Below are 15,681 nucleotides of genomic sequence, written 5' to 3'. Positions count from 1 at the left end.
GCTCTAACCAGAATAGAAAGAGGAGTGGGAGGCCCCAGTGCACAACTGAGCATGAGGACAAGTACATTAGAGTGTCTAGTTTGAGAAACAGACACCTCACAAGTCCTCAACTGGCAACTTCATTAAATAGTACCCGCAAAACACCAGTCTCAACGTCAACAAGGAAGAGGCGACTCTGGGATGCTAGCCTTCTAGGCAGAGGTACAAAGAAAAAGTCATATCTCAGACTGGCCAAGAAAAATAAAAGATTTAAGAAAGGCAAAAGAACACAGACACTGGACATGCTGTGGGGATGTTTTTCAGTGGCAGGGACTGGGAGACTAGTCAAGATTGAGGGAAGATGAACGGAGCAAAGACCAGAGAGATCTATGATGAAAACTTGCTCCAGAGCGGTCAGGACCTCAGACTGGGGCGAAGGTTCACCTTCCAACAGGACAACAACCCTAAGTACACAGCCAAGACAGTACAGGAGTGGCTTCGAGACAAGTCTCTGAATGTCCTTGAGTGGCCCAATCAGACCTGACAGAATCTGCAGAGGAGAATCGGAGAAACTTCCCAAATACAAGTGTGCCAAGCTTGTAGCGTCCTACCCAAGAAGCCTTGAGGCTGTAATCGCTGCCAAAGGTTCTTCAACAAAGTAGTAAGTAAAGGGTCTGAATACCTATGTAATTGTGATATTTCAGTTTTTTAATTTGGTATAGTATTTTGAAAAAGCCTGTTTTTGCTTTGTCATTTGGGTTATTGTGTGTAGATTTGAGGGAAAAAAACTTTTAATCAATTTCAAAATGAGGCAGTAATGTAACAAAATGTGGAAAAAGTCAAGGGGTCTGAATAATTTCCGAAGGCACTGTATACTTTTTTTTTGTTAAAAACAATACTACTCGCCCCTTAGCAATTTTAGGAAGTTGGCTTTAGCTGGCCAAGATAGGTTCCCAATCTCCCAACCTCATAAATCTAATCAAATCTAATTTTATTTGTCACATGCAACTTTACACGTGCATTTTATTTGCTGAATACAACAAGCCCTTAACCAACAGTGCAGTTCAAGAAGAACATATTTACCAAGTAGACTCAAATAAAAAGTAATTATAAAAGTAACACAATAAGAATAACAATAACGAGGCTATATACAGGGGCACACAAACAGTGTACAAAAGGTGTACAAAAGGGGGCGGGTCATTGTAAATTGTCCGGTGGCGATTTTATAAATTGTTCAGCAATCTTATAGCTTGGGGGGAGAAGCTGTTGAGGAGCCTTTTGGTCCTAGACTTGGCGCTCCGGTACCGCTTTCTGTGCGGGAGCAGAGAAAACAGTCTATAGCTTGGGTGACTGGAGTCTCTGACAATTTTATGGGCTTTCCTCTGACACCGCCTATTATATAGGTCCTGGATGGCAGAAAGCTTGGCCCCAGTGATGTATTGGGCCGTTCGCACTACCCTCTGTAGCGCCTTACAGTCAGATGCCGAGCAGTTGCCATACCAGGCGGTGATACAACCGGTCAGGATGCTCTCGATGGTGCAACTGTAGAACCTTTTGAGGATCCCGGGCACCCATGCCGAATCTTTTCAGTCTCCTGAGGGGGAAAAGATTTTGTTGTGCCCTCTTCACGACTGTCTTGGTATGTTTGGACCATGATAGTTCCTTGGTGATGTGGACACCAAGGAACTTGAAACTGTCGACCCGCTCCACTACAGCCACGTCGATGTTAATGGGGGCCTGTTCGGTCCGACTTTTCCTGTAGTCCGCGGTCAGCTCCTTTGTCTTGCTCACATTGAGGGAGAGGTTGATGTCCTGGCACCACACTGCCAGTTCTCTGACCTCCTCCCTATAGGCCGTCTCATCGTTGTCGGTCATCAGGCATACCACTGTTGTGTCGTCAGCAAACTTAATGATGGTGTTGAAGTCGTGTTTGGTCATGCAGTCGTGGGTGAACAGGGAATACAGGAGGGAATACAGGAGGGAATACAGGAGTACACACCCCTGAGAGCCCCAGTGTTAAGGATCAGCGTGGCAGACGTATTGTTGCCTACTGTTACCACCTGGGGGTGGCCCGTCAGGAAGTCCAGGATCCAGTTCCAGATGGAGGTGTTTACTCCCAGGGTACTTAGCTTAGTGATGAGCTTTGTGGCACTATGGTGTTGAACACTGAGCTGTAGTCAATGAATAGCATTCTCACGTAGGTGTTCCTTTTGTCCGGGTGAGAAAGGGCAGTGTGGTGTGCGATTGAGTTTGCGTCATCTGTGGATCTGTTGGGGTGGTATGCGAATTGGAGTGGGTCTAGTGTGTCCGGGAGGATGCTGTTGATGCAACTAGCTACCGTGAAGTAATTTCACAATGCTACATAATGTGAAAGGCTGAAGATGAAACATCTGAAGGCAAGCCCAGTGCTGCTGGTGACAGTGACACACACACAGATCTAAACCCTTCACAACCCACACCTCCAGCTGACCGAATACTGGACAGGAGGAGAGTGAGAGAGCTGGACCTACGGCAGGTGCAAAAAATACATACAAACTTCATCAGAGACACTTTCCCTTTCCAGTTGACAGCAACTAGAGGTCCAGTGACTTCCTTCCCTTTAGAACCTGCATGTCTGCTGGATACAGAGGCAATGAGCCAGAGATCAGTCATTCACACAGATGCATTGGTCTTCTTGTTTACTGTTGTAGCCTTTCAGAAAGCTCTTTTCAAAAGGCCACAGCAGTAAACTACACGCATATTAAATACACAAAGACAGACACTCATACCACACACACACACACACAAAGTAAGGCAGATAGACACAACCATGCACACAAACTGTAAAGCAGCTCCAGAGCCAGGAGATGTGGAGATGATACATTCTGTGATGTAGATATAAAGAGAGGTGACCTTTCCTGATGACATCTCAGTCCTGTCCAACCTTGCCTTTACACACAATTAAGTCTAAATGTAGCAACAAATGGTGGCTGTGTGTTGGGCCAAATATGCGTACAGAGAAAGGGAAGGAGAAAAAGAAGGGGAAAGGGGGAAAGATAGAGAAGGGAGGTAGATGGAAGAGAGGGATAGATCGAGAAAAGAGGAGGAGAAAGAGAGGGTGAAGGGAAAAGAGAGGGAAAGATGGTGGAACTTGACAGAGAGAAAGAGGATGAGAATGAGAGAGGGTGAGATGGAAAGGCTCTTTGGACCCCCATCCCCCATCCCTGTGGTGTTTGCTCTCCTTGGAGACGTGAGCCTCTAAGTGCTAGGCTCTTTACCATGCTAATCTAACAGCACGTAATTGGCCTGGCAACAATAGTCCTTCTAAAGGACACTTGGCTAGCGTAGCCTAGCATTCACGTCTAACCATTCAGCAACAATAGGCTCTTCCACAGCCTAGCTACAAATTCCCTATAAGTGGCTTGAGTAGATCTGTAAAGATTAGTAAATATTGTAGAAGTAGTTCAAAACCTATCAGGGCACAAGGTGGAACTGTTAGCCACCTTAACGTCTATATCAATCCAATCCTTTCAGAGCTACATGAATTGCCATGTTGCGGGTAGGGTCAGGGGTTTGGAAATGGGGAAAAAGAGGGACACTTGACTAGCGTATCCTAACACTAGCATTAAGCATCTACCCATTCAGCAGCAAGGGGTGGGTCACCAGGGAGCCCCCAGGTTAAAATACAGTGATAAGTAAAGAGCTGTTGCGTCAAAGGAGCTGGGAACAAGACATTCCTACATCCGAGTGGAAGAAAACACACACTGTTGGCCATTATTGTGGTTTAACTGGGTGTGCCATTATGTAATACTGTAATGACGACACCTCCTGTGAGTCAAGGGGCATTTTGAATATTTAATTGTAACCGTGAAAACATCAATGCGGAACACGAAGTGGAGATAAAGTAGGCACATTATTATGCCATTTATTACATTATTATCAGATATTCTTTGATAATGTGTTTTTTCAATGAGGCAGCGTATGTGAGATGGTTTATTGGTTCAATTTGCAGCACCAGATACAGAGCCTTCAGGAAGTATTTATGCCCCTTGATTTATTCCACATTTTGTTGTGTTACAGCCTGAATTCAATTCATTCTCATCCATTAACACACAATACCCCATAATAACAAAGTGAAAACTTAAGTTCTAATTTTAACTAGGCCACTCAGGAACATTTAGTGTAGGTTTTAGGATATATGTGAATTTGTCTCCAAGTGTCTGTTGGAAAGCAGATTGAACCAGGTTTTCCTCTAAGATTTTGCCTGTGCCTATAGCTGTATTCCATTTCATTTTATAAAAAAATCTCCCTAGTCCTTGCCGATGACAAGCATACCCATAACATGATGCAGCCACTACCAAGCTTAAAAATATGAAGAGTGGTACTCAATGATGTGTTTTGTTGGATTTGCCCAGAACATAACGCTTTGTATTCAGGACATAAAGTTAATTTCTTTGCCACCTATTTTGCAGTATTACTTAAGTGCCTTGTTGCAAACAGTATGCATATTTTGGAATAGTTTTTATTCTGTACAGGCTTCCTTCTTTTCACTCTGCCATTTAGGTTAGTCTTTTAAAGTAACTACAATGTTGTTGATCTATCCTCAGTTTTCTCATAACACAACCATTAAAATCAGTAACTGTTTTAAAACCACCATTGGCCTCATAGTGAAATCCCTGAGTAAGGAAGGACGCCTGTATCGTTGTAGTGACTGTATTGATACAATATCCAAAGCCTAATTAATAACTTCACCATATGCTCAAAGGGATCTTCCAATCGGTGTCCCCTCTGGTCTTTGTGGGTGAATCTGTGCTTGAAATTCACTACTCGATTGAGGGACCTTACAGATTATTCTATGTGTGGAGTACAGAGATGGGGTAGTTATTCAAAAATCATGTTAACCACTATTATTGAACACGGAATGAATTTGTTAAGTATATTTTCTACCGCTAAACTTATTTAGGCTTGCCATAACGAAGGGGTTGAATAATTATTTGTATTTGTTAATAATTTGTCAAAATTCTACTTTGACATTATGGGGTATTGTGTGTAGATCAGTTACACAAAATCCCAACTTAATAAATATCTTATTCGGGCTGTAACACAACAAAATGTGGAAAAAGTAAAGTGGTGTGAATACTTTCTGAAGGCACTGTATGTAAAAAAGTTATACTTTTTAATGTTAAATGATTTTGTATTTCATGTATCATACCATTCTCAGCGAATCTTTTAAAATTCCTCAAGGAGGAATTCCTTCATTTGAAAAGATCCCTCACATCTTTTAACATTCCAAAAGGGAGCTTTTCTCCCCACATTAGGCGAAAGGAGTCCTCTAATTCTCCTTACAATTTTCATTGGATTTTAGTTACCAAGTCTCTGATTCCTCCTCTCAAACATCATATAATCTCTAAGTTATCAAGGTCACCCAAACTCTTCCTTCTTAAAAAGGGGTTTGGAATCCTATCTGGGTCAGGCATGGGTTATTTGCAAAAGCTTTTTAAACGCCTACGCAAAGGCTGAGACATGGCTAGCTGTACAGGGAGAGAGGGAAACCTAGGGATAGAGATAAAATATAAACTTTCTATTCACGTGTGTTGTTTGTGAACTCTCTCTCACACACACACACAAACGCACACAAACACACTGCATGTTTGGCATTGCATGTTTGCAGCATGACATAATGACATCAGGTGCCAGAGAAAAATACTAATTTCAGTTCAGATAAAGAACAAAGACAAACACTCAGAACATGTGAGAGAGATAGTTGAACATGTAGCTACCAGACCATTTTCTGTAAACAACCATAAACTGATTATGTAGTATCCTTTTGTACTAAAGGGATAGCTCAGATGAACTCGTGAATACCATGTTTATGTATCTGCGTCCAGTATAAAGAAAGTTAGAGGTAGTTTCGCAAGCCAATGCTAACTAGCGTTAGCGCAATGACTTGAAGTCTACAAGAACAGTAAGCATGCTAGCTGTTCCTATAGATAGTCAGTCATTGAGCTAACGCTAATTAGTAACTTCCTTCAAACTGGACGCAGATACATAAAAATGGTATGCACCACGTACAGAGTGCTGGTATGAACATGGTATTGGAACTAGGTAGGGTTGGTGCTTGTTACATGAAGAGTGGGCAACATTTCCCCTCTGATAATGTCCTTTAAGCAGTGCTAAAGAGATGATTCTACACTCTTACCAATACCGATCAAGACCCCCAAGGGGTTCCGCTGTTTAAATGCCTGCCCCCTGCATGTCCCCTACCCCACCCGGCAAGTCTATCCAAGCCTAGCAGCTGTTCTTCACGAGGGAGGATAGGGAGGGGTTCCATCTGTGACTACAACCAGCAGCACTCAAGGCTGTGTGTGTGGGGGGGGGGGGGGCTGCCTTACTATTATTCAACCATGCTGGTCATTTATGAACATTTGAACATCTTGGCCACGTTCTGTTATAATCTCCACCCGGCACAGCCAGAAGAGGACTGGCCACCCCACATATGCTCTCTCTAATTCTCTCTTTCTTTCTCTCTCTCGGAGGACCTGAGCCCTAGGACCGTGCCCCAGGACTACCTGTCATGATGGCTCCTTGCTGTCCCCAGTCCACCTGACTGTGCTGCTGCTCCAGTTTCAACTGTTCTGCCTTATTATTATTTGACCATGCTGGTCATTTATGAACATTTGAACATCTTGGTCATGTTCTGTTATAATCTCTACCTGGCACAGCCAGAAGAGGACTGGCCACCCCACATAGCCCGGTTCCTCTCTAGGTTTCTTCCTAGGTTTTGGCCTTTCTAGGGAGTTTTTCCTAGCCACCGTGCTTTTACACCTGCATTGTTTGCTGTTTGGGGGTTTAGGCTGGGTTTCTGTACAGCACTTTGAGATATCAGCTGATGTACGAAGGGCTATATAAATACATTTGATTTGATTTGATTTGAGACTGGTCCAAGGCTGGGATGTGAGACAGATGCATATCTCCATTTGAAAAACATCTGTTCAGCTAAGTCAAAATCAATATTTATCATATTAACACTCACTGATGCATGACTCATTGTTTTAAACCACATGTAACCATTTTTCATAGGGATTCCCATGACAACCATGGATGGCAGATGGATGGCCTGGGCTGGTAGAATTCAAACTATTCCTTTTTCCTACACTTTCTTTTCAATCAGAACCTCTGTCGTGTGTGTGTTCATACACTATATATACACAAAATAATATGTAAACCCCTTTAAATGAGTGGATTTGGATATTTCAGCCACACCCGTTGCTGCCAGGTGTATAAAATAGAGCATGCAGCCATGCAATCTCCATAGCCAAACATTGGCAGAAGAATGGCCTTACTGAAGAGCTTAGTGACTTTCCACGTAGAAGTCAGTTCGTCAAATATCTGCCCTGCTAGTGCTGCTCCGGACAACTCTAAGTGCTGTTATTGTGACGTGGAAATGTTTAGGAACAACAACGGCTCAGCCATGAAGTGGTAGGCCACACAAACTCACAGAACGGGGCGACCGAGTGCTGAAGCCAGAAGAGCGTAAAAATCGCCTGTCCTCAGTTGTAACACTCACTACCGAGTTTCAAACTGCCTCTGAAAGCAATGTTCGCACAATAACTGTTCGTCGGGAGCTTCATGAAATGGGCTTCCATGACCGAGCAGCCGCACACAAGCCTAAGATCACCATGCGCAATACCACGCATCGGCTGGAGTGGTGTAAAGCTCGCCACCATTGGACTCTGGAGCAGTGGAAATGCGTTCTCTGGAGTGATGAATCAGGCTTCCCCATCTGGTAGTCCGGCGGATGAATCTACCTGTGCGAATGTATAGTGCCAACTGTAAAGTTTGGTGGAGGAGGTATAATGGTCTGGGACTGTTTTTCATGGTTCGGGCTAGGCCCCTTAGTTTCAGTGAAGGGAAATCTTAACGCTACAGCATACAATGACATTCTAGACGATTCTGTGCTTCCAGGTTTTTGACAACAGTTTGGGGGAAGGCCCTTTCCTGTTTCAGCATGACAATGGCCCCATGCACAAAGCGAGGTCCATACAGAAATGGTTTGTCAAGATCGGGGTGGAAGAACTTCACTGGCCTGTACAGAGCCCTGACCTCAACCCCATTAAACACCTTTGAGATGAATTGGAAAACCGACTGCAAGCCAAGTCTAATTGCCCAACACCAGTGCCCGACCTCACTAATGCTCGTGGCTGAATGGAAGCAAGTCCCCTCAGTAATGTTCCAACATCTAGTGGAAAGCCTTTCCAGAAGAGTGGAATCTGTTATAGAAGCAGGAAGGACCAAATTCATATTAATGCCCATGATTTTGGAATTAGATGTTTAACGAGCAGATGTCCACATACTTCTGGTCATGTAGTGTACAGTAGCTGGCCAGACTAACTTATCAATTTAAAAAAAATGTTAGCTGATATGGGCTGATTGAGTCTCTGTCAGTGACTGATATTACAAGAGAAGACCTGCTAATGTACTACCAAATTTCAAAATTGCACCTTGTATTCTACTATTCTAACCCTCAACAGTAAGTTGAGACTGTTGGTTATGCCCAGGGCCCACTCTGCATGCGAGTATACTAGTGCCAAGGAGAACTAGAATAAAAACATGTGGTGTAGATTCCACACCATAGTGATTTGTGATAACTGAGTGTCATTGAACTTCAGCCTACACACAGCAATCACCTTTAGGAATGTGTGGGTAGGTTTCTCTCCCAGCATCCGAGAGTGATGAGAATGGAGGGAAGAGAGAGGAGGGTAAAGGAGATGATGGGCTTGATTTGAATGTGACACACCTCTGCATCGCCCCTTCTCTCTCTCAAGAGTGTGCAAAGCTGTCATCAAGGCAAAGGTGGGCTACTTTGAAGAATCTCAAATATAAAATATATTTTGATTTGTTTAACACTTTTTTTTGCTTACTACATGATTCCATGTGTTGTTTCATAGTTTTGATGTCTTCACTATTATTCTACAATGTAGAAAATAGTAAAAATAAAGAAAACCCTTGAATGAGTCGGCGTGTCCAAACCTTTGACTGGTACTGTATGTGTATTATATTTATCTTTCTGTCTCTTCTGCTCTCTCTCTCACAAACAAACAAACAAACAAACAAACAAACACACACACAGACAAAGTCCCACTTCCTACCCAGGGAAGCACCCTCCCTAAGCACCAGATCAAGTCAGGCAGTGTGTGGGTGCACTGTAGCAACAGATATGCTGCTTGAATATCACCAATTCATAGTACGATAGGATCTCAGCAAATATAAAAACAGGGAAAGGTCCTCACAGGGGGAAAGAATATAGAAGAATATAGAAGACACAGGACGTTTGTCCATTCATTAGGGGACATGCAAACACGCTGAGTATTTCCAAATCAACACTGTAGTAACTGTACTGTAGTAATCAAGGCTAAGTGTCTTCGAGCAATCATTCCCCAAAAGTTAATTCCACAATGCTGCCCATGTGATTTTACAGGCTTACTGAACATCTCTCTTCAGCAAACCCAGCTTACAGCTCAAACAATAAGAATTATGGTGCCTTGATTCCTACAGTATGTGAACACCACAAAATCAGCAAGGACCAGTGGACCTATGTGGGCCATCGTCTCTGCATGACCGTAACACTATACTGTCAAAGGCCTGGATATAATAGCTTTACAAAAGTTCAGCCATTAGCTTTGATTGAGATCAAAATTGAAAAAAAAACATAAAACCGTGCTATCAAATCAAATCAAATTTTATTCATCACGTACACAGTTTACAGCAGGTATAAAAGGTGCAGTGTAATGCTTTAGTTCTAGATCCCTCAACATTTCAGTACAATAATCAGTATCAAATCAAATTTTATTGGTCACATACACATGTGTTTTGCGAAAGGCTTGTGTTCCTAGCTCCAACAGTGCAGTAGTATCTAACAATACACAAATCTAAAGGTAAAAGAATGGAATAAAGTAATATATAAATATTAGGTTGAGCAATGTTGGAGTGGCATTGACTAAATACAGTAGAATAGAATACAGTATATACATATGAGGTGTAAAGCAGTATGTAAACATTATTAAAGTGACTAGTGTTCCATTATTAAAGTGGCCAGTGATTCCATGTCTATGTATATAGGGCAGCAGCCTCTAAGGTGCAGGGTTGAGTAGCCGGGTGGTAGCCAGTAGCTGATGGCCTTGAGATTGAAAAACAGCTTCTGTCTCTCAGTTCCAGCTTTGATGGACCTGTACTGACCTCGCCTTCTGGATGATAGGGGAGTGAACATGCCGTGGCTCGGGTGGTTGTTGTCCTTGATCTTTTTGGCCTCCCTGTGACATTGAGTGCTGTTGGTGTCCTGGAAGGCAGGCAGTGTGCCCCCGATGATGTGTTGGGTAGACTGTACCACCCTCTGGAGAGCCCTGCGGTTGCGGGCCCACAGGATGCTCTCAATTGTTTATCTGTAAAAGTTTGAGGGTCTTAAGAGCCAAATTTCTTCAGCCTCCTGAGGTTGAAGGGGCGCTGTTGCGCCTTTTTCACCACACTGTCTGTGTGGGTGGACCATTTCAGAATGTCAGTGATGTGTACAACGAGAAACTTTAAGCTTTTCACCTTCTCCACTGCGGTCCTGTCGATGTCGATAAGGGCGTGCTCCCTTCACTGTTTCCTGAAGTCGACGATCAGCTCCTCTGTTTTTTAACTTATTTTCCTGGCCCCACTCTGCCAGGGCCCTCACCTCCTCCCTGCAGGCTGTCTAATCATTGTTGGTAATCAGGCCTAGTACTGTTGTGTCGTCTGCAAACTTGATGATTGAGTTGGAGGCATGTGTGGCCACGCAGTCATGGGTGAACAGAGAGTGCACGAGGGGGATGAGCACATACCCTTGTGGGGCCCCTGTGTTGAGGATCAGCGAAATGTAGGTGTTGTTTCCTACCTTCACCACCTGGCGGCAGCCAGTCAGGAAGTCCAGGCCCCAGTTGCACAGGGCGGGGTTCAGACCCAGGGCCCCGAGCTTAATGATGAGCTTGGAGGGTACCATAGTGGTGATGGCTGAGCTATAGTCACTGAACAGCATTCTGATGTAGGTATTCCTCTTGTCCAGATGGGATAGGGCAGTGTGCAGTGCGATGGCGATTGCATCGTCTGTGGATCTATTGGGGCGGTAAGCAAATTGAAGTGGGTCTAGGTTGGCAGGTAAGGTAGAGGTGATATTATTCTTAACTAGCCTTTCAAAACAGTGCTACGGGGCTATAGTCATTTAGTTCAGTTACCTTTGCTTTCTTAGGTACAAGAATAATGGTGGACATCTTGAAGCAAGTGAGAACAGCAGACTGGGATAGGGAGAGATTGAATATGCCCATAAAAACTCCAGCTAGCTGGTCTGCGCATGCTCTGAGGAAGCGGCTAGGGATGCCTTCTGGGCCGGTAGCCTTGCGAGGGTTAACACGCTTAAAATGTCTTACTCACGTCGGTCATGAAGAACGGAAGCCCACAGTCCTTCGGAGCAGGCTGTGTCGGTGGCACTGTGTTATCCTCAAAGCGGGCGAAGAAGGTGTTTAGCTTATCTGAGAACAAGATGTAGGTGTCCGCGACATGGCTGGTTTTCCCTTTGTAATCCGTGATTGTCTGTAGATCCTGCCACATACATCTTGTGTCTGAGCCGTTGAATTGCGACTCCACTTTGTCTCTGTACTGACGTTTCACCTGTTTGATTGGATTGCGGAGGGAATAACTACACTGTTTGTATTCGGCCATATTCCCAGTCACTTTGCCATGGTTAAATGGGGTGGTTCGCACTTTCAGTTTTGCACAAATGCTGCCACGGTTTCTGGTTTGGGTAGGTTATAATTGTCACCGTGGGAACAACATCCCCTATACACTTCCAGATGAACTCAGTCACCGTGTCCGTGTAAGCGTCAATGTTACTCTAGGCTACCCGGAACATATCCCAGGCTGTGTGATAAAAAAAACATCTTGAAGTATGGATTCCGATTGGTCAGACCAGCTTTGAATAGACCTTAGCACGGGTACTTCCTGTTTGAGTTTCTGCCTATAGGAAGGCAGGAGCAGGGAGGGACTTGTAGGCATCTCTAAAAGTCGAGTAGCAGCGATCTAGTGTTTTCCCTAAGCGAGTACTACAGTCAATGTGTTGATAGAACTTCGGTAGCGTTTTCAGGGGGCAAATTACGGGGGGCAACACCCTGAATGAGAGATGAGCCCCCCTAAATGCAACAAAAGTGAAACGACATGACTGGTCGTGTTCATTTCACATTTAAAGAGGATTAAAATAATAATAATTCCATGTCTTTACTATAAGGCCCATTAAAAAATAGAGACCCCTGAATTTCAGGATAATATTCGCCCTCTGCGAAGGAGGATAGTTTAGCCAGCCACCAAGCTCCACCTAAATGATGCATGGTCACACACAGGGTTAACGCAAGGTAATAATCTATGGCATCTATGAAAGGGAGCTCGTCTGACCAATTCAGAAGGAAAGCAATGAGAGGATAATGACCTGTAATGTACTGAGGATGCAAACAGAGATTGTTCTAAAGACAGCGATGTGCTTATTAACAGCCGGGCACTTCGCTGACTAAACCAATAGGGTCTCTAATAGCATTTAGGAAGCGGGTCACTGTCACGCCCACAGCCAAGTGCGCGACTGGAAGCCTGGATGAATGGATGGATGCCCAAGGATGAGGAGAGCCCTCGGGTACCACAAGCTGCGTACGCATCCTGTGTCTGACTGTTTGCGTAAATATGATATGTAATCCTTCTGACTGTGTGATGCTCACTGTAACCTGTAATGCGGTGGCATGACAACAATAGTAATCTTCAATGCATCGGAATGATGATTCCGCTGACGTTTACTTGGCCTACATAGGCTGTAGGATAAATATATATCAAGGCTATGCGGCCATTCGAAGCGAATTGAAGAAAAAAAGTAAGCTACCATGCTTGATATGAATGATTCTTTGAATCGCCTAACATGGCCTTGGTTAATACCAAAAGCGCGGAGCACAGATAAACATTTTCTATTTTAAAAATCCTTTAGGAATAAACGTGTTCCTTACCTCAGTGGTCTCATCTGTTTGGTCATTGTGGTGGATGGGTAAATGAAACGCAGGTGGAGGGATACAGAACGACGCCCAATTTAGAAAGAGGGGGAGAGAAATCCATAGAGAAAGACAATCATTGTAATGGACCGCGTTATAATTGCCTTTATGCATAATCATCCCTATTATCATCATGCTTACCCGATTTGACCGGGATCCGGCTCTTGTATCTGATATTGGTCGTCATCTTCACGGCTCTCCTCCCCTCGGTGTCGCTTCCAAAACGGACGTACTGTTTGGTAAAAGCACGCGCCCGGTTCTTCTCCGCGATGCTACAGCAGCCAGACAGGTTGTGTGAGAGCCCCGCCCTCCTATATGTGGTACCCAATGGTGGATGGAGACCCAGCTAACAACACACGTTCCCACAACTTTAGAGAAACTTCCCTTAACAGTTACATTTTATAATTACCTCACCTTTCATATGAATATTCCAGTGATTTATAAGGACTGTTTCGATGAGACCATTCCCTTAATGTCAAGCAGAACTTACTCAGAATGTGGTTAACATTTTCTCCGAATATTCAATACTAATGTTCTAGACACGTTTCATGACAATATTGCACAAACATTCCTGTGTCCAGTTATCTAAGGGTTAGGAGAATATTCCATCAACGTCCCACCAAACATACACAGAACATGTTTGTCATGTTCAGAGAATATAAGATTATGTTCTAGACAAGTTTCATTAAAATGCTGAAAGAAAATTGTGTATCATTCATCAGGACGGTCCCAAAGAAACGTTCTCCCAACAAAAACAAAACGTTTTATTACACATCACCCCTTGTTACTATGGCCTAGCCCATCAAGGCTCTGATTGGTGAATGACTAATCCATTCACAGTTGAAGGCATTCAGATCTTCCTGCTACCTGCACCATGTTTGTATCAGTCAAAACATCTCAGTTAATCTGACTATTCTCTCATCGTTGATTTGATCTACATATTTCAGCAATTTTAGGGATTCTGTATAGTTGTCTAAATATTGGTGGGGAATATGACCCTGTTTTCATTTTACTCCTGAACCACTATGATCGATAAAAGTTTTTCTTGAGTGTACTTTTAACTGAGCAGAAATGTACTTCAAAGTGCATTCACCCTATTGTTTACAACTATGCAGTTGTTTCAGATCTACACAAGTGCCTCGGGAGAAGTGGTTAGGGTTTGCTTCTGGAAAGGGCCTAACTATTCAGGCCCAATATAAACCATCCCCAAGGGCATCCCTTATTGGGACAGTGGTTAAGGTTATTTGATCAGAAATACAGTGTAGACATTGTTAATGTTGTAAATGACTATTGTTGCTGGAAACTGATTATTTTTTTAATGGAATATCTACATTGGCGTAGAGGCCCATTATCAGCAACCATCACTCCTGTGTTCCAATGGCACGTTGTGTTAGCTAATCAAAGTTTATCATTTTAAATGACTATTGTAGCTGAACACAGCAGATGTTTAATGGAATATCTACATAGGAGTACAGAGACCAATTATCAGCAACCATCACTACTGTGTTCCAATGACACGTTGTGTTAGCTAATCCAAGTTTGTCATTTTAAAAGGCTAATTGATCGTTAGAAAACCCTTTTGCAATTATGGTAGCACAGCTGAAAAATGTTGTCCTGATTAAAGAAGCAATAAAACTGGCCTTTAGACTAGTTGAGTATCTGAAGCATTAGCGGATTGATTATAGGCTCAGAATGTCCAGAAACAAACATGAAGAGGCAACTCCGGGATGCTGGCCTTCTAGGCAGAGTTGCAAAGAAAAATACATATGCTCAGACTGGCCAATAAAAAAAATATTAAGATGGGAAAAAGAACACAGCCACTGGACAGAAGAACTCTGCCTAGAAGGCCAGCATCCCGGAGTCACCTCTTCACTGCTGACGTTGAGACTGGTGTTTTGCTGGTACTATTTAATGAAGCTGCCAGTTGAAGACCTACGAGGCGTCTGTTTCTCAAACTAGACACTCTAATGTATTTGTCCTCTTGCTCAGATGTGCACCGGGGCCTCCCACTCCTCTTTCTATTCTGGTTAGAGCCACTTTGCACTGTTCTGTGAAGGGAGTAGTACACAGTGTTAATTAGATCTTCAGTTTCTTGGCAATGTATCAAATCAAATCAAATGTATTCATATAGCCCTTCGTACATCAGCTGATATCTCAAAGTGATGCACAGAAACACAGCCTAAAATCCCAAACAGCAAACAATGCAGGTGTAGAAGTACGGTGGCTAGGAAAAAATCTCTAGAAAGGCCAAAACCTAGGAAGAAACCTAGAGAGTAACCAGGCTATGTGGGGTGGCCAGTCCTCTTCTGGCTGTGCGGGGTGGAGATTACAACAGAACATGGCCAAGATGTTCAAATGTTCATAAATGACCAGCATGGTCAAATAATACTGGAGGCTGAGACAGGAGGGGTCAGGAGACACTTATCGCATGGAATAGCCTCCATTTCTCAGAACAAGAATAGACTGACGAGTTTCAGAAGAAAGGTCTTTGTTTCTGGCCATTTTGAGCCTGTAATCAAACCCACAAATGCTGGTGCTCCACATACTCAACTAGTCTAAAGAAGGCCAGTTTTATTTTTGTTAATTTTTAATTTATTTTTTTTAACCTTTATTTAACCAGGCAAGTCAG

General features: G+C 43.4%; 1 protein-coding gene across 1 annotated transcript in view; it reads right to left on the bottom strand.

Annotated features, from left to right (window-relative positions):
• LOC124036444 (septin-5-like) overlaps window positions 1-13,329 on the bottom strand; it is a 33,154-nt gene extending 19,825 nt beyond the window's left edge. Inside the window, exons 1-2 of the mRNA XM_046351041.1 lie at window positions 13,194-13,329; window positions 13,011-13,024 (exon numbers count right to left, since the gene is read on the bottom strand). Coding sequence (XP_046206997.1) covers window positions 13,011-13,024; window positions 13,194-13,239 — 60 coding nt within the window. The 5' untranslated portion in view covers window positions 13,240-13,329. The remainder of the gene's footprint in view (window positions 1-13,010; window positions 13,025-13,193) is intronic.
• Between the last annotated feature and the right edge of the window lie 2,352 nt (window positions 13,330-15,681).

The sequence above is a fragment of the Oncorhynchus gorbuscha genome, linkage group LG05 (assembly GCF_021184085.1).
Source record: "Oncorhynchus gorbuscha isolate QuinsamMale2020 ecotype Even-year linkage group LG05, OgorEven_v1.0, whole genome shotgun sequence".
In the NCBI taxonomy this organism is placed as follows: domain Eukaryota; kingdom Metazoa; phylum Chordata; class Actinopteri; order Salmoniformes; family Salmonidae; genus Oncorhynchus; species Oncorhynchus gorbuscha.
Note: the sequence above shows the minus strand (reverse complement) of the source record. Positions and strands in the feature narration are given on the sequence as shown.